The 22,326-nt window shown below is 36.0% G+C and overlaps 1 protein-coding gene across 1 annotated transcript in view; it reads right to left on the bottom strand.

Annotated features, from left to right (window-relative positions):
• Nucleotides 1-22,326, bottom strand: part of USH2A (usherin) — an 827,758-nt gene that overhangs the window by 196,127 nt on the left and 609,305 nt on the right. The window contains exon 48 of the mRNA XM_024239307.3: nt 18,356-18,468. Within this exon, the coding sequence (XP_024095075.2) occupies nt 18,356-18,468 (113 nt within the window). The remainder of the gene's footprint in view (nt 1-18,355; nt 18,469-22,326) is intronic.

Raw genomic sequence — 22,326 nt, 5'->3', positions numbered from 1 at the left:
ATTATGGTTTTGAGTTGCAATTCTCATCTCTTTAGTGATGATGAACATTTTTTCATATACCCATTGGCCATTTGTATGTCTTCTGAATAGGCAGTAGGCAATATAAATGCCTATTCAGATCATTTGCCCATTTTTAATCGGATGTTTTGTTTTTGTTTTTTGCTTTTGAGTTGTTTATTTATATATCCCAGTTATTAATTCATTGTCAGATAGATAGTTTGCAAGTATTTTCTCCCATTCTATGGCATGTCTATTCACTTTGTTGATTGTTTCCTTTGTTGTGCAGCAGCTTTTTAGCTTGATGTAATCCCATTTTTCTGTTTTTGCTTCTCTTGCCAGTGTTTTTGAGATCTTACACAAATGCCTTTGCCTAGATCATGTCTGGAAGCACCTCCCCAATGTTTTCTTCTATTGGTTTTACAGTTTCAGGTCTCAGACTTAAGTATTTAATCCATTTTTAGTTGATTCTTGAATGTGGTAAGAGATAGGGGTCTAGTTTCATTCTTCTGCATATGGAGATCTAGTTTTCCCAGCACCATTTATTAAAAAGACTGTTTCCTCATGGCAAGTTCTTGGTTCCTTTGTTAAAAATGAGTTGTCTGTAAATGCATGGATTTATATCTTGGTTCTCTATTCTATTCCATTGGTTTATGTGTCTGTTTTTATGCCAATACCATGTTGATTTGGTTTCTTTAGGTTTGTGCTATATTTTGAAGTAAGGTAGTGTAATGCCTCCAGCTTTGTCTTTTTTTTACTCAGATTGCTTCAGCTATTCTGTTTTGTGGTTCCATATAAATTTTAGACATACTTCTCTATTTCTGTGAAGAATGTAATTGGTCTTTCGATACATATTACGTTGAATCTGTAAATTACTTTGGGTAAAATTGTCATTTTAATAATATTAATTCTTCTAATCCAAGAGCATGGAATGTCTTTCCATTTATTTGTATCTTATTCAATTTCTTTCATCAGCATTTTATAATTTTACTTGTATAGATATTTTACGCCTTTAGTTAAATTGATTCCTAGATATTTTATATTCTTTGTAGCTATTGTTAATGGGACCACTTTCTTGATTTCTTTTCAGATTGCTTGCTGTTGGTGTATATAACTGCTATTGATTTTTGTACGTTGAGTTTGTATTCTGCAACTTTACTAAATTTGTTCATCAGTTCTAACAGGTTTTTTGGTGGAGTCTTTAGGTTTTCTAATTATAAGAGCATGTCATCTGTGAACAAGGCTAATCTGACTTATCCCTTTCCAATTTGGATGCCCTTTATTTCTTCTCTTGACAAATTGCCTCACCAGGATTTCCAGTATTGTGTTGAATAAAAGTGTAAGTGGGTATCCTTGTCTTGTTCCAGTTCTTCCAGGAAAGACTTTCATTTTTTCCCAGTTCAGTACAATGTTAGCCATAGGTTTGTCATACATGGCTTTATTTTGATGTATGCACCTTCTATATCCAGTTTCTTGAGGGACTTTATAATAAAGCCATATTGAATTTTATCAAATGCTTTTTCAGCATCTATTGAAATGATCATATGGTTATTGTACTTGGTTGCCAAAAACAAAGAAACAATGAAAAAACTCTAAAATTTAACTGTATTTCTCCATATTTTGACTTTATGTTGTCTCAATTTGTATATTTTTATGTTGTCTATCTCTTAACAGGTTGCTGTACCTACTATTGTTTTTGATAAATTTGTCTTTTGGGCTTCATACTGAAGTGATGAGTGGATTGCATGCTGCAATTACAGTATTAGAGTATTCTGGGTTTGTCTGTGTACTTAATTTATCAGTGGGTTTACTTTCAAATGTTTTCTTTCTGTGCATTAGTTTTTTATTTCTTGCAGTTTGAAGAACTCTCTTTAGTGTTTCTTATAAGATGGGTCTCACAGTGGTAAATTACTTCAGCTTTTTATCTGGGAAGGACTTCATTTCTCTTTCATATTTGAAGGATAGCTTTACTGTATACAGTATTTTTATATGGCATTTGTTTTTTTATTTCAGCACTTTGAAAATGTCATCCCACTTCCTCCTAGCTTGTATGGTTTCTGTTGAGAAGACTGTTGCCAAACAAACTGAAGCTTTTAAATATGTTATTTGCTTCTTTTCAAGAGCAAATATGTTATTTGCTCTTGCTGCTTTTAGGATCCTCTCTTTGTCACTGACCTTTAAGAATTTGATTATTATATGCCTTGGAATAATCTTATTTTAATCAAATCTGGTCTTCTCTGACTTTTCTATATCTGGATATTTCTCTGTTTCTTACATTTTAGAAAGTTTTCTGTTAATCTTTCTTTTAAAAAGCTTTCTACTTCTTGCTCTTGTTCACCTTCCTCTTGAACACCAATAATTTCTAGAGTTTGTCTTTTCAGGTAGTTTTCTATATATCCTGTAGGTGATCTTCACTTGTTTTCACTCTTTTATCCTCACCTCTCTGTGTTTTCAAATAGCCTGTCTCAAGTTTGTTGATGCTTTCCTCTGATCTATTTTGCTATTGAGAGCCTCTAATGAATTTTTCACTTCAGCAGATGTATTTCTCAGATCCAAGATTTCTTTTTTAATTTTTCGAACCATTTTAATCTCTTCGTTAAATCTGTTGAGAAATGTCTGAATTTATCTTACGTACTATCTTGGTGATCATGAGTTTCCTTAAAACTGTTACTTTGAATTCTTGGTCATAGAGTTCACCTATCACCATCTTGCTAGGGTCAGTCACTGTTTCCTTGCTTTTGTCAGCTTGGGAAGATCCTACTTCCCTGTTTAAAGAAGTTGTATGTCTGCAAACACACCACCATCCTGCATATTATCAACGATATGTATCTTTGAATTATTTTTAATTCCCTGAGTTTATTAAACAGCAACTTTAGTACATTTTCTTTTGGAGTATACTCTCATATATTACTCTTCTCTCCATTTATTATGGATATATGTCTCTGTCTTTGCATTGAAGGATTAGTTATTTATTGCAGTCTTCTCTGTCTGACTTGCTTTGGTTTTTCTTAGATATGTTTGCATAGAGATTCTTTTTAATTTTTCTGTTCATTTTCTTTCATTTTTTTTTTTTAATTCACTGGGTCACTGCCTCCTTTTTGGCACTAGATGGTGCCTCAGGTCCAGGTTTGCCTTGTCTCCAGTAAACTATGAGAATACCACCTTTCCCAAATAGGGGAGGTTCCAAAGGGGATATTCTGGTAGTGTGAGGAGGCTGGCTGAGGATTGGTGCCCAGGAAACCTGTGGAGCGAAACTACTACAGTGTGGTGCTGCTGAACAGCCACTCTGATTTGGCATCTCCTTTTACTGAGTTACAGAGCAGAATTTCCAGGGCTGGTGATGGTAGTCCCATCTCCCCACATTGTCTCTGGATGTCCTCACAGAGATAGATCCCTCGGGCACTCCCGATGCTTCCTGTGGGTTGAGGCAGGTAAAGTTCTCCTGCCAGGTAACCTAAGATGGCCGGGAAACTGTACACTTCAATCGCACTCTTCCAGTGCAGAAATCAAGGGTCAGGAAAATATTTTCCACAAGCGTGGTGCTGAATATATTGGGGAGATGGGCGTTGTGGATATGAAAGTCCAATTTTCTTACCATCTGCTCAGAGATTTTCACTTCTCTGTGACTGGGAACTATCTTTTCCTCATATTTGAGTTCTGGGATATTGCTGTGATAATCTCAGTTCCGTACATTTGTTTCTGTTTTCTGTGGAGAGGAGTGAAGCCAACTTGCTTCTATGTCATCATTTTGGAACTAGAAGTTCTTTACACATATTTTGGTACATGAATTCATCAAGTGTTCAGACATTCTAGTTGTGCTTATTTCCTTTTAATTATGTCGTATTGTCAGCAGAATTATTATTCTACTACTGTTACTACTACAGTAGCACAATAGTATATTGTGCCACCCCCACAGTTGTCATCACTTTCTTCTTTATTTATTTTTAGAGATGGGATCTTGCTATGTTGCTCAGGCTGGACTCAAACTCCTGAGCTCAAGCAATCCTGACTCAGCCTCCCAACTAGTTAGGATTACAGGTGCTTTTCACCCTCCCAAGATCTCATCACTTCCAATTGTCCCTTGAAGTACAAAATACCGTTGAAGATACAAAGGAGTGTAGGGAAAATAATTTGCTATCACTTACCTTTATACAGGTGAATATCAAAATGATACAAGTCAGATCAAATTTTTATGAAGACAGGTTCACATTACTATTCTTTAACATTTCATTCTAATATTTTATCCCAATTTTTTCAAAACATTTTTCTTTGACCAGAGAAAAGAAATCTTCATACACTCTAAGATATTAACCTAAATTGTTATGGATTAAATAGCTCTAGATTCTCTGATTATCTTTACACAGGCTTTTTTTCTAATCAATTTGGTCATTTTTGTCAATCATTTATGTAACACTCACATTCTTCAATATTATTCCAGATCATGGTTATCAAAAATGATCAGAACACTTTTAACAAAGACTAAATAAATGTAATATGACAAATTTAATTCTTTGCTTTCAAGTCAAGTCATTGAATATTTAATTATCCTACTGAGATGCTTATTATAAATTGTAGTAGGTAAAAAGACAAAATGAAAAACCCACATTCTTTTAATAAAAAAGGACACATATTTCCCTCCTTTTGTCCCTGGAGGAAAATGTGGTGAGGAGATCTTGGGACAGCTTGACAGGGAAGTCTTAAATTTGGCAGTCTAGATGAGCATAGAAAATAAAGCTTGCTTCTCAGTTAGAGAATTCTGGTGGCCAGAGATTGGCCAGAGTTGTTCTGCAATGAAAGGTTAAGCCTAGAATACCACAATATCAATCTATAGCATGGCATAGATGGATGAGTTTCTCAAGAGCCAAGTGGATGCCTTGCAAGATGGCTAGGCTTGAGCTACCTTGAAGCTACATTGCCCAGGACAGTGGCCTTCTGGCATGAGGAAACTCCAGCAGGAAGAGTCTTTGGAATGTTCTGCTCTTTTGGCACCACAGTGATCAGCTATAGAGGGCAACACTTGTGTGAGGGAATTTGGCTATTCAAAGATTCTCATGAGGACCTCTCAAGAAAAACATACAATTGCCCAAGAAAGCATCACTTGCCAATGGAGAGCTGTGATTGTCAACCAGTGATGGCAGTGAAGTAATAACATTGGGAGGGAACATATTTGGATAAAATGGAATAGAAAAGAAAGAGTAAGAGGGAAGAAAAGAGCAAGCTACAATTAGGCCTGAGCTTTAGAAATGTAGAATCTTTGAACTGGATGCGAAGCTAATATTTTGATGGTGATGGAATGGACTTTTTAATACTTGCTCATGAATCTTAATGATCAAAGTGAGACTCATAACTAAAAATAATTGGAAAGCCATAAGATGTTCCTGAGGGGTATTTGAGAATTGAGGGAAGGATAGCCAAAACAGTGTGTTTAAGGCAGTAAGTAGCAGGTGAAAAGTAAAGGATATTTTTTTCTGTTTGTATCTAATTGGATTAAGACAGCTCCATAAAATGGGTATATAAACTTAGACGATGAAAACACGAACCAGGGTGGCAGTGGCGGAAATGGAGAAGACTAACATATATAAGAAGATGCTCCAAAAGAAAATGCACTAAAATCAACGTTTAATAAACTCAGGGGATTAAAAATACTTCAAAGATATATGTCCTTGATAATATGCAGGATGGTGGTGCATTTGCAGAAGTAGGTGTTGGAAAAGATGATGAGTTAGATAAGAATTAACTTGTGAGTCTCATGGTTATGGAAGTGATGGGTGAATATCATGACATAAAATCAATAGGCAAGTGGATATGTGGGATTAGAGTTTAGGAAGAAAACAGGGCCAGAGATCTTTGAGACATCAGTATGGCTTAAAATTGCAAGACTGAACTACCTGAGCAAGGTAGGGAGTCTAATTCCTGAGGACACCCAGAATGCATAAGTGGGTTTTTAATGGAACCAATAAAAACAAAACAAAACAATGAATGTTCAGAGAACCAGGGACAAAGTTGCAGTTGAGGGCTAAAGTGAATTAGGAGGAAGAACTGGATTTTGCTGAAAGGTACTTACTCAAAGGCTACTTCAGCGACTGAGCTGTTTCTGTGGGAGCTACAAGAGGTAAATAAGTTAGGAGGAGTTTGGGAAGAAGAGGGAGGTAAGGAAATGAAAATAGTGATAGCAGAGCCACAAGAATAAGCCCAATATTCTCTTTTCTATATATTCTGTCTATCTATTCTGTTTACATTCTACATTCTGACTCTATTCTATTAAGGTCTCCTTAAACAGAATGTGATAATCAGAGCTCATGGCCATCAAATGAGTAATATTTCCTAAAAGCCATGGTGACCATAAGGCTATTGATTGGATCTGTACAAATTGCACTAAGTGTACTCCAAATTCTCTCTTTCAAGGTTCTACCCATATCCTTTAAAGATTTAAGCAGACAATTTTAGTCCATATTAAAAATAGTCTACAATTGCCCACATCAGTAAGCGAGTTTGGTATACAGGTGAAAAAAAGTGATTTGACATTCTGTGTCCTTCAGACCAACACTCTCCCTATTAAAGCAAACAAACAGAAATGTGGCCTTAATTTTTTCTTTTAATGTTAAATAATTAAATTAAATGTAAAATATTAATTTTTTCTTTTAATTTTACGAAACTGTAAAATCATTACTTCAGTTGAAGCTATCATTCACTGAGAAAAGTTGGGCAGAAAAAATCAAGGATAGAAGAGATTTCCTGATATCTAACGTCATAGCATAAAAAGTATATCATAGCATGCTTCATAAAATTTGGCGAGGAAAAAAGGAGAATCCTTTCTCTCCACAAGCTCTGACCTCTTGAACCATACTTAACCCCACATTAAGTAATTTAAAAATATAGGGGGATGCTGGGTGCTGTGTGGCTCACATCTGTAATAGCAGCAATTTGGGAGGCCAAGGTGGGAGGATGACTTGAGCCCAAGAGTTCAAAAGACCAGCCTGGGCGACACAGTGAGACCCCATTTCTACAAAATAATTTTTAAAATATATTAGCTGGGTGTGGTGGCATATGCCTATTGTCCCAGCTACTCAGGAGGCTGAGGAAGGATTGCTTGAGCCTGGAAGGTCAAGGCTGCAGTGAACTGCACTCCAGCTTGGGTGACAGAACGAGATCCTGTCTCAGCAACAACAACAAAAAAAGAAAAAAATATATAGAGATTCATTAATGATGATAGTGGTTTAGCATTCATTTAGAGACATCTCACCTATGCCATTATCAGAAAGATTTCTGCAAAGTTTGTGTGTAAGAATATCATTGATCTCATTCAGCATCTAGAAGCAAATCTTAAAACAATTATTTGTGAGTGCTACAAAGACTTTATACCTCACACTCCTCATCAATAACACATCCCCAGACTGATTTGGATGTGAAAAAACTGCCATGGTTCCAATTAAAGACATTAAAAGACATGATCTGAGTTCTTTCTCTACTTTCCCTTGAGCCTTATGCCTGGAAATGATGCATTTTGGAATACTAACAGTATTGTAATAAAACATCTTTCTTGTTTGTGTTATTTTCTTAGTTTCTCCATTTATGGGGAATAAATAACTAAACTTCATAGTCAGCCCAGTACCCAGTGAAGCTGTCAGCTGCAGTGTTTGTCATATTTCAATCAAAGCCAGACCCAGCCAGTTATCTTCATCCAGGTCAGTCTCTACATTCTCGAGGACCAGAATTAATGAATTAGCTATTGATTAAATTCCACTCTAGCAAATCCACCAAGACAAATAAATGAACTACCCAGGGCACATGTAGGCCATGGCCAGACATGTCCGGGCTATCGATCAGTAGTTAGTATTCTTTTGGGATATAGAAGGAGCTGATGATAATATGACAATTATGGAAAATGCAATGTAGAAACAGGGCTTGTTTCTGAAGCAGCAGCTTATAAAACTAGAAGGGTCCATTTGATCCTTCTATATTTGTGTGCTATGGCATCCTTGGTTTATATATAAGAGGAAAAACATGCATAAGGGCTTGTACTGCTGAAGATTTGGTCAAAAACAAGGCATAAGTTAAGGCCAAAGACAAAGAAGAGTTGGTACACTCCACGCATATAATCAAACAGGCTGGTATGCTATCTGTATGTTATTGAAATATATGAAAGTTAAATTTTACTGACTTCTGAATTTCACCAAAAATAAACAAAGAATCTAAGAAATGTATGGCTTCTTAGAAACCAAATTATTTTAAATGCTACAGAAGTAGACCCGGCTGCTGATGTTTTTCTGGAAGGATTTCACATTTCATTTTGCATGTTGCTAATATAAAAGATTTTTTAAAACCAAAATAGAAACATAACTAACAAGTGTACATTGCCAGAAGTATAATGAAATTACACAAACAATATCACGCACACAGGAGGCTAACTGTTTTGGTGTTGGTATAATTTTGATTAATGGCTTGGCAGCCTATACTTGCTCATTAGAGTCTTGCCTTTGGAAAATGTTACTCTGCTACTATGGATCATTTTAAGAAAGGAAAGATTTTACATGCCAATATTTGGTTATGAATGATTTCTATCAAGTTTTTGCTAGGCTTCTGACTTGGTGGAAAAAAGGAAACTTGCCAAAGGCATTGGAAGAAAGAAAACTGTGGTGGAGGGGGACTTCCCATGCATGCCAATATGGAATAAGCCTATTACAGCTTATCTCTCCCACTGATTACAACTCAAAATCTGCACAAATTATAAAAAGTAACTACCTGAGGACTCTGAAAAGTTAACAATAGCAGGCTGATCAGGAGGGGAGACAAAACTTTAAGAATGAATGTTACAGGGTGAGTTTCCCGTTTTTTCTCCCCCTCCTTTACTTCCCATCTTTAACCCAAGGGCAGTATCAGTGTGAAACTGTGAACTAGGGAAGCAAAATCCTAGAGAAAGTAAATTTTTTCCAGCTAGAGTATCTAGAACAAAATGCCTTGCAAGCCAGAGACTATAGGGAAAACCCCCATTTTTGTTTTGTTTTATTTTGTTTTGTCTTCTTTCTGCTGGGCCCTGCTCTGAGGATGATTAGAGCCAAGGAGCTGCACTGTCGCAGCTGTGGCCAAATTGGAATCTAAAGCCCCATGGGGGGGAGGGGGGAAAATCTTTCTGTCCCGAGAAATCAGGAAATGGGGCCTCTATAGTCCAAAGAATGCGGGGGAAGTCCTTGTTATTTTTTTTTCTCGAATTCCTCATTGCCTAAGAACAACTCTAGTTATGCAAATTTGGAGGCAGGCTGGGAGGCAAACATTTCAAAAGAAATCATATCATTCTAGCCAAAAATCCAGGGAAGGAAGTCCAAAGGAGCTGGAAAGATGGGGGACATTTCAGAGAGAAGAAAGCTAGAAGCTAATTTTATGAATGAACCAACGCAAGTCCTGACTCAACTCCAAGCTGCACATTTATGGTTGCCTCACATGCATAGCCTATGCAAGCAGCACAGTGAAGATTTTGAGATCAGAACTATTACATAATTCTACAGCGAAATCCCAAGTTAGCCATTGTGCAGACACAGAGTAGTAAAGCAAAGTTCATAGCTTTGCTATGCTACTTTATGAAAAAATAGGAACTGACTGTAGTCACTGGCAAAGAAAAACAGAATTTGAAGTCTGAAGCTAACCAGTTGGTAACCTGCTGAAAAAAGTAAATAAGAACTCTAACTTTCTTCAAAGGATTTTAACAGGAGTCAGATTTTTATAACCTAATATTCAAAATGTGAAGGAATCAATCTAAAAATCACCCAGAATTACACTAAGCAATTGAAAGCTGGAGTGGCTATATTAATATTAGACAAAATAAACTTAAGAACAAGGAAATTATCAGGAAGTAAAAGGGCTTATCACATAATGATAAAAGAGCCAGTTTATCAAGACATTAACAATCCTAAACATGTATGCACTTAATAATAAAACATCAAAATACATGAATGAAAGACTAATAGATCTGAAGAAGAAATAGATAAAGCCACAATTACATTTGGAGACTTCAACACCATTCTCACAATAACTGATAAAACAAGCAGGCAGAAAATCAGTAAGTATATAGATGATCTGAACACCATTATCACTCAACTTGACCTAATTGACATTTACAAAACACTCTACCTGACAACAGCAGACTGTACCTTCTCCTCAAGTGCACATCCATTCACTAAGATAGATCATATTCTGGGCCCCAAAAAAACTGTAACTAATTTAAAAGAATTGAAATTCTAAAATTATGTTCTTAGATCATAATAGAATTAAACTAGAAACTCAGATAGAAACTTATCTGAAAAATCCCCAAATACTTGGAAATTAATCAATCCCCTTGTAAATAATCCATGGGTTAAAGAAGTCTCAAGAGAAATTAAAATATATTTTGAACAAATGAAGTGCAATGCAACATTTCAAAATTTGTGAGCTTTATACCGAAGCAGGACTGAGAGGAAAGAAGAAAGGTCTCAAATCAATAATGAAAGTTTTCATCTTTAAGAAACTAGAGAAGGAATAGCAAAGCAAGAGGGAAGAAAATAATAGAGAGCAGAAATCACTGAAATGGAAAATAGAAAACAATATAGACGATATAGAAAATAAATAAAGCCAAAAATCGTTCTTTAAAAAGATCTACAAAATTGATAAAACTCTAGGCTGAATAGAAAAACAGGGGGCACTTACTACCAATATCAGAAATGAAAGAACACAAATCAGTTCCAACAAATTGTTGTTTGTAGTACAAACATACTACAAACAACTTCCTGCTAATAAATTTGACAAATTTGATTAAATTAACCTATTTTCTGCACCCACAAGATTACAAAACTCACTGGAGAATAAATTGCCAAATATCATACATTATTAAGAGAATTGAATTCCAAGTTAAAAAGCCTTCCATCAAAGAAGAACTCCAGGCAAATATGGGTTTCACTGGTGAATTTTACCAAGATTTAAGAAATAATAACACTTTTATACAATCTCTTCCACAAAATAGAAAAGAAGGAAATGCTTCCCAAGTTAGTATGAGACCAGAAATTACCATGATACCTAATCCAGGCAAAGGTATCACAAGAAAATCAAACACAGTCCAATATATTTTATGAACACAGATGAACATTTTCTATAAGATAATAGTATACTGCATCCCCCAATATATGAAGAAGAAAATATATCACAACTGAGTTGTAGTTATCCAGAGAATACAGACTAGTTCAATAATTTAAAATCAGTAAATATGATCGATCATAGTACAAATTTAAAAAGTCAAAAAAGCATTCGACAAAATTCCATGTCCGTTTATAATGAAAACTGTCAGCAAATTAAAAATAAAAAGTAAGTTCTTCAACCTGATAAAAGGCATGGCCAAAAATTTCATACATAACATCACATCTAAGGGTAAAAGACTGAAACTTTTCTTTCAAAGACTGGGAACAAGTCAAGGATATGCTCTTATCACGTTATTAAACTATCCAGTGCAATAAGGTAGGAAAAAGAAATAAAAGACATACTGATTGGAAATGAAAAAAATAAACAGTTTATCTTTGTAGAAGATCTATATAGACTAGGGAATTACAAAAAAGCTCTTAAGACTTATAAGGAGTTTAGCACGGTTGCTGGATGTAAGCTCACTATTCCAAAACTAATTGTGTTTCTACACACTAGCAACAAACAATTGGATTTGAACTTGTTTTAAAGAAACATTAATAATAGCACCCCCCAAATAAATAATTAGGTATAAATTTAATAAAGTATGTGTAGTTTTTGCATACTTGATTATATAAAACACTGATAAAATAAAGGAAAGAAGAGGCAAATAAATGAGCAACAGTGTGTTCTTGAATCAGAACATTTGATATTGTTAAGATGTCAATTCTCTACCAATTGATCCACAAATTCAATGCAGTTTTAATCAAAATCACATGTTTTGTAGGTATCAATGACCTGTTTCTGAAATTTATATGGACAAGCAAAGTAGTGAGAAAGGCCAAAATGATTTTTATAAAGGTCAAAGTTGGAGGACTCATACAATGTGATTTGACAGCTTACTATAGAGCTGTAGTAATCAAGATTGTGTGATATTGGTATAGACATACATATTGATAAACTGAACAGAAAAGAGAGTCCAAAAATGGCTTACAAAATGTGTTTAAATTGATTTTTGACAAAAATCTAAAAATATTCAATAAATAAAAGATAATCCTTCCAAAAATTTTGTTGAAACTATTAAATACTTATATGCCAAAAAAAATTAACCTTGACCCATGCCTGTGTATACAAAAATTAACACAAAACCAATCATAGCCATAAATTCAACATGTAAACATATAAATGTTCTAGGAAATAGACAAGAGAAAGTCTCTGTGACCTTGACTCAGGCAAAGAGTTCTTAGATAAAATACCAGATGCACAAACCATGAAGGAAAAAGGAACAAATCTAACTCTCTTGAAAGTTAAAACTCTTTCTCTTAAAAACACACAAATAAGATAATTGAAGACAAATTATAGGGTAGAGAAAAAATATTTGTAAATCAAATATGTGACAAAAAACTCAAATCCAAAATATATTTTTAAAATTCTCAAAACTCAAAAAATAACAAAACAAAGAATCTAATTAACAAATTAGCAAAAGATTTGGAGATACCATTTCCCAGAGTAAACAAATGCCAAAGTGCATGCAAAAAGCAATTGCAAAGCTTATCAGTATCATTAGTCATTAGGGAAAATGTAATTTAAGACCATAATAACACACCGCAAACATCTATTAAAATGACTATTTAAAAAATAAGAGGAAAACACCTCTTATTATCTCAAGTTCTAGCAAAAATGTAGAGCAACTTGAGCTCTCATACAATGCTAGTAGGCATGAAAGATGTTACAGTCCTTTTGTAAATCAGTCTAGCAGTTTCTTTATGACTCAGCAATCCAACTCCTGGGTATTTACCCAAATGAAATGAAAATATATGTTCACAGAAAAACCTGTATATAGATGTTTTATAGCAACTTTAATCATGGTCACGGAGAACTGAAAACTATCCAAACTGTGCACAAACTGTAGAACTTTCATATAATGAAATCTTACTCAGCAACAAAAACTGACAACTACTAGTATGTATACAACTGCTAGTATGTATACAATAAGATGGACAAATCTTAAATGCATTATGCTAAGTGAAAGAAAGCATTTGAATGGCTACATATTATATGATCCATTTACATGACAATATGGAAAAGGCAGAATTATACAGTCCAAAACATGGCAGTGTTTGCTTTTAGTCATATTGTTGGTATCCAGGGAATCTTTTGATCTGCACAATAGTACATTGGTTCTGGGATATTTTCTTGTCTTTTTTTTTTTTTTTAATTTCTCCCTCTTTTCCTTTGGTTCTCTTTCGAAGCTCTTATTATTCAAATATTAGACTTCCTGGATGCTCTCTATTGTTTTTTCTTTCTCTCTCTCTCTCTCTTAAATCTTTGTGTTTCATTGCATTTTCAGAGACATTCCCTTGAACTTTCTTCAAAATTTCAATTCAGCTTTTCACCCTTTTAATTTCTCCTTGTTGGTTATTTATTTATTTTTTTAAGTATGCTGGTTTTGTTTTATGGTTAGAGAATCTTCTTTTATCTGTCTAAGGCTATAATTTTTTTTCCTCACCTGCATTGTCTCTGAATCTATTTTATCATGTCTTTTGTTTATTTTGGTCCCCTTTTTATCTTTAAGAGTGATGCACTGAAAAAAAAAAAAAAAAAAAAAAAAACGACTAAAAGCTTTATAGGTAGGTGAGCCTTGTTGATTGGCATACTTCCCTACTGGGTGACCAGAGGACAAGTTGTTTTTACTGTTAGGGATCCCTATATGCTATTATCTAGAGGTATTTTATTTGAGATCATTCTTTTTTTTCTAGAAAAGAATGTTCAGTTTCCTATCTGGAGGTGTTTATGGCTTGTCTACTTGCTTTTGAGGGCAGAACTGGGAAACTTAGCCAAAAATCCACCATTCAGGTTGTAGTCTCACTTTATCACTGTTTTTACTTCTGCGTCTCATCTCAGCTCCCCTCTGCCTAGTAGCCCTCAGTTTCTCCAGAGAATAAATGTCTAATCTCCTGGTCGGTGGACTTTGTCATGTGGGGGAAGAGAAATAGACCCCTGGATGAACAGCAAAGATGCAAGAGATCTGGGATTCCAAACACTTATTTGTTAACAGTTGTGTCTCACCCCATGATTTCAGCTTTAAACCTTACCCTCTCTCCTCCTCTTTACATCCTTAAAACTTCTAAGTGCTCAGCCTCTCCAGTTCTCTGTGGAAAAAACAGTTTGTTTCCTGTCATTATTGTCTTTTGTCAACCAGTATTTTGGTTGTAAATTTCTCGTTAGTTGATGCAGTCTCTTCCTAGTCTCAATGGTCTTTACATTTCGGTATGATTTTGCAGTGGCTGGTACCGGTTGTGCCTTTCCATGTTCAGCACTTCCTTCAGGAGCTCTTTTAGGGCAGGCCTGGTGGTGACAAAATCTCTCAGCATTTGCTTGTCTGTAAAGTATTTTATTTCTCCTTCTCTTATGAAGCTTAGTTTGGCAGGATATGAAATTCTGGGTTGAAAATTCTTTTCTTTAAGAATGTTGAATATTGGCCCCCACTCTCTTCTGGCTTGTAGGGTTTCTGCCGAGAGATCCGCTGTTAGTCTGATGGGCTTCCCTTTGATGGTAACCCGACCTTTCTCTCTGGCTGCCCTTAACATTTTTTCCTTCATTTCAACTTTGGTGAATCTGACAATTATGTGTCTTGGAGTTGCTCTTCTCGAGGAGTATCTTTGTGGCGTTCTCTGTATTTCCTGAATCTGAATGTTGGCCTGCCTTGCTAGATTGGGGAAGTTCTCCTGGATAATATCCTGCAGAGTGTTTTCCAACTTGTTTCCATTCTCCCCGTCACTTTCAGGTACACCAATCAGACGTAGATTTGGTCTTTTCACATAGTCCCACATTTCTTGGAGGCTTTGCTCGTTTCTTTTTATTCTTTTTTCTCTAAACTTCCCTTCTCGCTTCATTTCATTCATTTCATCTTCCAGGGCTGATACCCTTTCTTCCATTTGATCGCATCGGCTCCTGAGGCTTCTGCATTCTTCACGTAGTTCTCGAGCCTTGGTTTTCAGCTCCATCAGCTCCTTTAAGCACTTCTCTGTATTGGTTATTCTAGTTATACATTCTTCTAAATTTTTTTCAAAGTTTTCAACTTCTTTGCCTTTGGTTTGAATATCCTCCCGTAGCTCGGAGTAATTTGATCGTCTGAAGCCTTCTTCTCTCAGCTCGTCAAAGTCATTCTCCGTCCAGCTTTGTTCCGTTGCTGGTGAGGAACTGCGTTCCTTTGGAGGAGGAGAGGTACTCTGGTTTTTAGAGTTTCCAGTTTTTCTGCTCTGTTTTTTCCCCATCTTTGTGGTTTTATCTACTTTTGGTCTTTGATGATGGTGATGTACAGATGGGTTTTTGGTGTGGATGTCCTTTCTGTTAGTTTTCCTTCTAACAGACAGAACCCTCAGCTGCAGGTCTGTTGGAGTACCTGGCCGGCCGTGTGAGGTGTCAGTCTGCCCCTGCTGGGGGGTGCCTCCCAGTTAGGCTGCTCGGGGGTCAGGGGTCAGGGACCCACTTGAGGAGGCAGTCAGCCCGTTCTCAGATCTCCAGCTGCGTGCTGGGAGAACCACTGCTCTCCTCAAAGCTGTCAGACAGGGACATTTAAGTCTGCAGAGGTTACTGCTTTTTGTTTGTCTGTGCCCCGCCCGCAGAGGTGGAGCCTACAGAGGCAGGCAGGCCTCCTTGAGCTGTGGTGGGCTCCACCCAGTTCAAGCTTCCAGGCTGCTTTGTTTACCTAAGCGAGCCTGGGCAATGGCGGCGCCCCTCCTCCAGCCTCGCTGCCGACTTGCTGTTTGATCTCAGACTGCTGTGCTAGCAATCAGCGAGACTCCGTGGGCGTAGGACCCTCTGAGCCAGGTGCGGGCTATACTCTCCTGGGGCACCGTTTCCTAAGCCCGTCGGAAAAGCACAGTATTTGGGTGGGAGTGGCCCGATTTTCCAGGTGCCGTCTGTCACCCCTGGAAGGGGAACTCCCTGACCCCTTGTGCTTCCCGAGTGAGGCAATGCCTCGCCCCTGCTTCGGCTGGCGCAAGGTGCGCTCACCCACTGACCTGCGCCCACTGTCTGGCACTCCCTAGTGAGATGAACACGGTACCTCAGATGGAAATGCAGAAATCACCCGTCTTCTGCGTGGCTCGCGCTGGGAGCTGTAGACCTGAGCTGTTCCTATTCGGCCATCTTGGCTCCTCCCCCGGTTGTAAATTTCTCTACTGTATTAAATCATTTGCTTCTTTTTGACAAATATTGCTTACAAAATTGTGTTGCAATCTCTTTTCTGTTGTTGTCTCCTCTCTCACTTTCCTTGTTCTTGTTGTATAATACTCTTTTTAATGTTTCTGTCATCAATTTAATGTATTTGGATACAAGCAATTTTTAATAGCAACTAAAAATATTTGTCCTCTGTTATTATGTGCAATAATCTTCTTAAAGGAAAAAAAAAACCTAGAGACACAGTCACATTTGTTCCATTTCTTATAAAGCTTAGATGTTATTTTTAGTTATAAATAAATATGTAACATGAGGCATATTCTGTTATGTCATTCACATGGGCTTGAGTCATGGGTATGCCAGCAGACAAGAATTTGAAAACATCCACCCACCTAACTATAATTCTTCCTTGAGCTTTTCAAGACTGACCTCAAATGTCACATCTTCCATGATGCCTTCACTGATAATTCTGGGTAAAGTTTGCTATTTTTCTCTTTATGTTCTTCTTGCACATCCAAAGCTCTTATTATAGTGTTTTTCACATTGTTCTATAAACATTTATTTAGGGGAGTATCTTCCACAGTGGACTGGAACTTTGCAAATTTAGAATCATGTCTTATGCTCTTTTGTATTACTTTTGCATTACTTTTGCCTTCTATATATATATATATATGTGTATATATATACACATATATATATATGCCATTCTCCTGCCTCAGCCTCCCGAGTAGCTGGGACTACAGGCGCCCACCACCACACCAGGCTAATTTTTTGTATTTTTAGTAGACACAGGGTTTCACTGTGTTAGCCAGGACGGTCTTGATCTCCTGACCTCATGATCCGCCTGCCTCGGCCTCCCAAAGTGCTGGGATTACAGGTGTGAGCCACCGCGCCCGACCTTGCCTTCTATATTATTATAGCCACAGATGTGTTTGCTAAAAGAATAAAGGTCTCTAATGCCCATTTAATACGACTATTTCCGCCCTGCATAGTAGATAATACTGTGAATAGGTTGGGGGATATCTGTTGGGGGGATTATAAACTAATTAGTATGCCAAAAATTAGATCAGTATCTATCATGTGTTTGATAGAAGATATACTCAAGGAGACGAGATATGATTGTAGCCATGAACAGCTAACAGTATAGTTAGTTGGATTTTTCTAATTATTTTAACCATTGGTTGCCAAAACCAGTACTAATTTTTTAACCGATTTAAGATCTAGAAATTTCAACATGTCATAGAGGAATCCTTCAGAATTGAAACATTAACAATAGACTGATTATTTCAGTGTGTGTATGTGTCTGTGTGTGTGTGTGTGTGTTGTTTGTATGTGTAAGTGAAGGGTGATTTATTTGGCTTGAGCAAAAAGTATAATGTGAAAGCACTAAGATTTCTTTTCCCAGCCTCAACTTGATACAAATGGATGAACAATTTACCATCTTATTTTCAGCTTTGGAAACAATACCAAATATTATTATTATTGTTGTTGTTACTAATTATGAATTATAAAGAGACTCACTTTCAAACTATGGTCATTTCTCAGCAACAAAACAATAAAGAAAAATAAAGTGATTCTACCAAGAAGCTGACAAAATTGGTAATGGTTATCTAAACATTATCTGCCCTATTAATTTTACAGATTTCTAGCTTTAGGGCACTCTGATGTATATAAATCAATTTTTTTCAAAAAGATTAAGTTAGAAGGTAGTCATTACAATTAAGCTTGTATTATGCTTCACAAAAGGATTCACTAAAGGACACATTCAAATAAGGAGACATGTATTTCAAGTATTTGCTTACAGGTTACTAAATAAGAAATCTGAGGTTGGGCAATCAGGGAAATTAAAGATTAAATGTCATTGGATGTCCAGTGAAGATTAACATCTGTGAAATAATTTCAAAAATTTGATTTACACACATACTTACAATAACCCATTAAATGAGATTGTCATGGCTTAGAGGATACTTTTGATTTTTATTTTCATTTCTTCTGATCAGAGTTTCTTAGATTTAACTGACACAAAATTTTGTACCTTGAAGTGATGCCACGAATTGTGGGTGTTGGTATATCACTTGGAGTACCTTCCACAGTGGTGATATGGGTTCCATTGCTTTTCACACAGGCATATATTGTGCAGACTTCAACCTGCAAACATTAGTTTAGAAAAAATAAATGCAACCATTTTTGAAATACTTACTAACAATAGTCTGAATCCCACCTTCCCTCATTTCACATGAATCTCTTGTATTTCTCTATAGCCTCTTGAGGTTTAATCAATATTCATTTTTGATGTTAACTGACTCCAAAGGAATGAGCTCAGAGGAAGGTACAGAATTGGGATCAAGATAATTGATTTAGTAATGGGAATGATGATGTTTACTCTCTGGTTGCAACTGTTCAGAAAGAGAAAGATACATTAATCTACTCAGAGCATAGTCAAGGAATGGAAGATGCCCAAGTGACAGTTTGCAAGCGTAATAAGTTATCACTGCTTACTGTTCTGTAAATCTATAACTAAGTAGTGTAATGATGGTATCTTCTGGAAGTCTTGACACTGTAAAACAAATAGCCTAAATGCTAATCTCTAATGGAAGAAAAATGAGGCCTAGAGAAGCCTTCCAATATGGCTGAGCTATTTTATATCCATTTGTTCCAGATGCAATTGTATTTTTACCTTAATCACAGCAGAAAATCATCATTCATCCCTTTAATTCTGCCACCTAATCTGAATAAAAACTGAGGAGGGTGGAATAACCGAAGATTAGAAATGGGTTTCACCAAGTATTAGTAACACAAAAGGAATGTGTCAACCAAGAGGGAGGAGAGAGAAATGAATATACAAAAGATTGGGAACATCTACAAAGCGATATCATTCTGCTCTCAATTAAAGGATAAACCAAACAGAAACGTATTTTTACAGTGCTAATTTACTTTAAGTATCTAATACATAAAGTGAGAAGGCAAGCTAGGTACTGATTAATCTTAAACATTAATTCCGAGCTTTCATGTGAAACAGTTCTCTGATTGTTCCTTTGGTGGTTGAGGAAAGGCAAATGGGATTCTTGTATTTACTAGATATGCTATTTTATTCATAGGGTACCTAAATGTTAGTTGAGGCATATGTTCATAATGCTGTATGAGTTGTGTTACTTATTGATGCCATATAGTCTTTTGAGGTATTAATAGTGGATATTTAAACACTATCAAGGGCCTACATTCTGAGCATGTCCAATTAAATCTGAAATAAAGGCAGAAGAACTTAAAATATAATGCTGTAATATAATTAATGAAAAGGAACTTTATGTATATTGGAAAAATTTGATTCTATGATACATAATGAGATAACTCAGAATCAATTCAACTGAATTTATTATGTATCTAATATGTGCCAAATATTATAATGGATATTTGCACAAATAATTGTATTGATTCCTCATAACTCCATTTAAACAAATTTGCAGAGAAGCCAGGGAATATTGTCAAGCTGGTAAGATTTGGGATATCTGAGTTGTTCTCCACTGTACCCTACTGGATTCTCATCTAAATGTTAAACATAACTTTAAGCTCTAAACTACTTAGATATATTCAAATGTTTCTCCAGAAAACATTTCTTTTGATTCATTGGTCAAAGGAAAATGACCAATGACTACTGCTTGTAGCCAGATGATTATATATGTTTTAACCTCAAATGTTAGAGAAATGTGCCAATATTTTTTTATTCTTACTAATGTTAACATTCCAAGTCTCCATTTTGGGACCTATTTCTAGTGCTAAAACTATATTGTATAACACGTGAATGAAACACAAATATAAAGCTTACTATATTTATACTAAAAAGAGGTAAAACTGAATAAAAATGAAATTATTATTTCTTTGTAAAAGGGACATATAAAGGGATTATTCAAAAAGTAGATACTTGGCTGGGTGCAGTGGCTCACACCTGTAATCCCAGCACTTTGGGAAGCTTAGGCAGGCGGATCACCTGAGGTCAGGAGTTTGATACCAGCCTGGTCAACATGGTGAAACCCTGTCTCTATTGAAAATACACACAAAAGAATAACCTGGTGTGGTGGTGGGCACCTGGAATCCTAGGTACTTGGGAGGCTGAGGCACGAGAATCGCTTGATTCCAGGAGGCAGAGGTTGCAGTGAGCCGAGATCGTGCCAATGCACTCCAACCTGGGTGACAAGAGTGAGACTCTGTCTCAAAAAAAAAAAAAATAGATACTTGAGTGTGTTATGTGCTTTAAAATCAATAGCTATTTTACAGATGGGGTTAGCATAGAGAGCCTTAATTCTAAAGTATTAGGCATTCCAATTAAATGCTTATTTTAAATGAAACTAAATCACCTTTGACATCATAATGAAAATCACTGAAATTTGATGTTCAAATTTCTAGAAATGCAACAGCTATATCAAGTACAGTATTCTTGGACTGCGAAAAGCTTCACAAAAAATATAGTAATCAGGAATAAGAACATCTTAGGCACTAATAACAAAATTCTATTATTGGATTCTACTTTGGTCTTTTGTGTCTTCATCTGTTTCCACTCTCCTCAGGCTACCAGAAGAGGAGGCTTTATACCTACTGGCTTGAGTTATTTATACCTGACTCAAACCGGTAGTGGTATAAATAAAGCCTTTTCCATAGAATAGGCCTTAAACACTTTTAAACGTTAACTCTTGATCCAGAGTCAGAAAGCTGAGCTGCACATGCACACAGTGTTCTCACTTCTAGGTTGTGTGTTTCAAGTCTTGGTAAAGCAAATGAATAAGGTGCCTTTTGAAAACTCAGCTTTCCTGAACACTGGTCAAAAGAAGACAATAAGGCAAATCCTCCATCACCTTCCTGTGTTAGCCTTTTTTATATAGCTATATTTCTAATTTATTTGGAGCATGATTTCTATTTTATAATTTGGCCTATGGTCTACCTGCATACATGGACTCACCATAAGAATCATGAACATGAACATCAGTCCACATATTCCATGCTAAGACAACTCAGGTAGGTTATGGGAATCATGGTGTGCAATGAAAACAAACCACTGCTTAAGAAAATCAGAGAGGACACAAATGGAAAAACATTCCATGCTCATGGATAGGAAGAATAAATATCATGAAAATGGCCATATTGCCCAAAGTAATTAATAGATTCAATGATATTCCCATTAAACTACCAATGACATTCTTCACAAAATTAGAAAAAACTACTTTAAAGTTCATATGGAACCAAAAAAGAGCCTGTATAGCCAAGACAATCATAAGCAAAAAGAACAAAGCTGGAGGCATCACACTACCTGACTTTAGACTATACTACAAGTCTACAGTAACCAAAACATCATGGTACTGGTACAAAAATAGACACATGGACCAATGGAATGGAATAGAGATCTCAGAAATAAGACTGCACATTTACCACTATCTGATCTTCGACAAACCTGACGAAAACAAGCAGTGGGGAAAGGATTCCCTATTTAATAAATGGTACTGGAAAAACTGGCTAGCCATATGCAGAAAATTGAAACTGGATCCCGTCCTTACATCTTATACAAAAAGTAATTCAAGATGGATTAAAGACTTAAATGTAAAACCCCAAACTATAAAAATCCTAGAAGAAAACCTAGGCAATACCATTCAGGACATAGGCACAGGCAAACATTTCATGACAAAAACGTCAAAAACAATTGCAACAAAAGCAAAAATTGACAAATGGGATCTAATTAAACTAAAGAGCTTCTGCATAGCAAAAGAAACTATCATCAGAGTGAACAGGCAACCTACAGAATGGGAGAAAATTTTTGCAATCTATCCATCTGACAAAAGTTTAATATCTAGAGTCTACAAGAAACTTAAACAAATTTGCAAGAAAAAAACAACCCCATCAAAAAAAGTGGGCAAAGGACATGAACAGACACATCTCCAAAGAAGAATTTATGCAGCCAACAAACATACAAAAAAGAGCTCAACATAACTGATCATTAGAGAAATGCACATCAAAACCACA

The sequence above is a fragment of the Pongo abelii genome, chromosome 1 (genome assembly GCF_028885655.2).
Source record: "Pongo abelii isolate AG06213 chromosome 1, NHGRI_mPonAbe1-v2.0_pri, whole genome shotgun sequence".
Classification (NCBI taxonomy): Eukaryota; Metazoa; Chordata; class Mammalia; order Primates; family Hominidae; genus Pongo; species Pongo abelii.
This window is presented reverse-complemented; position numbering and strand designations above follow the sequence as displayed.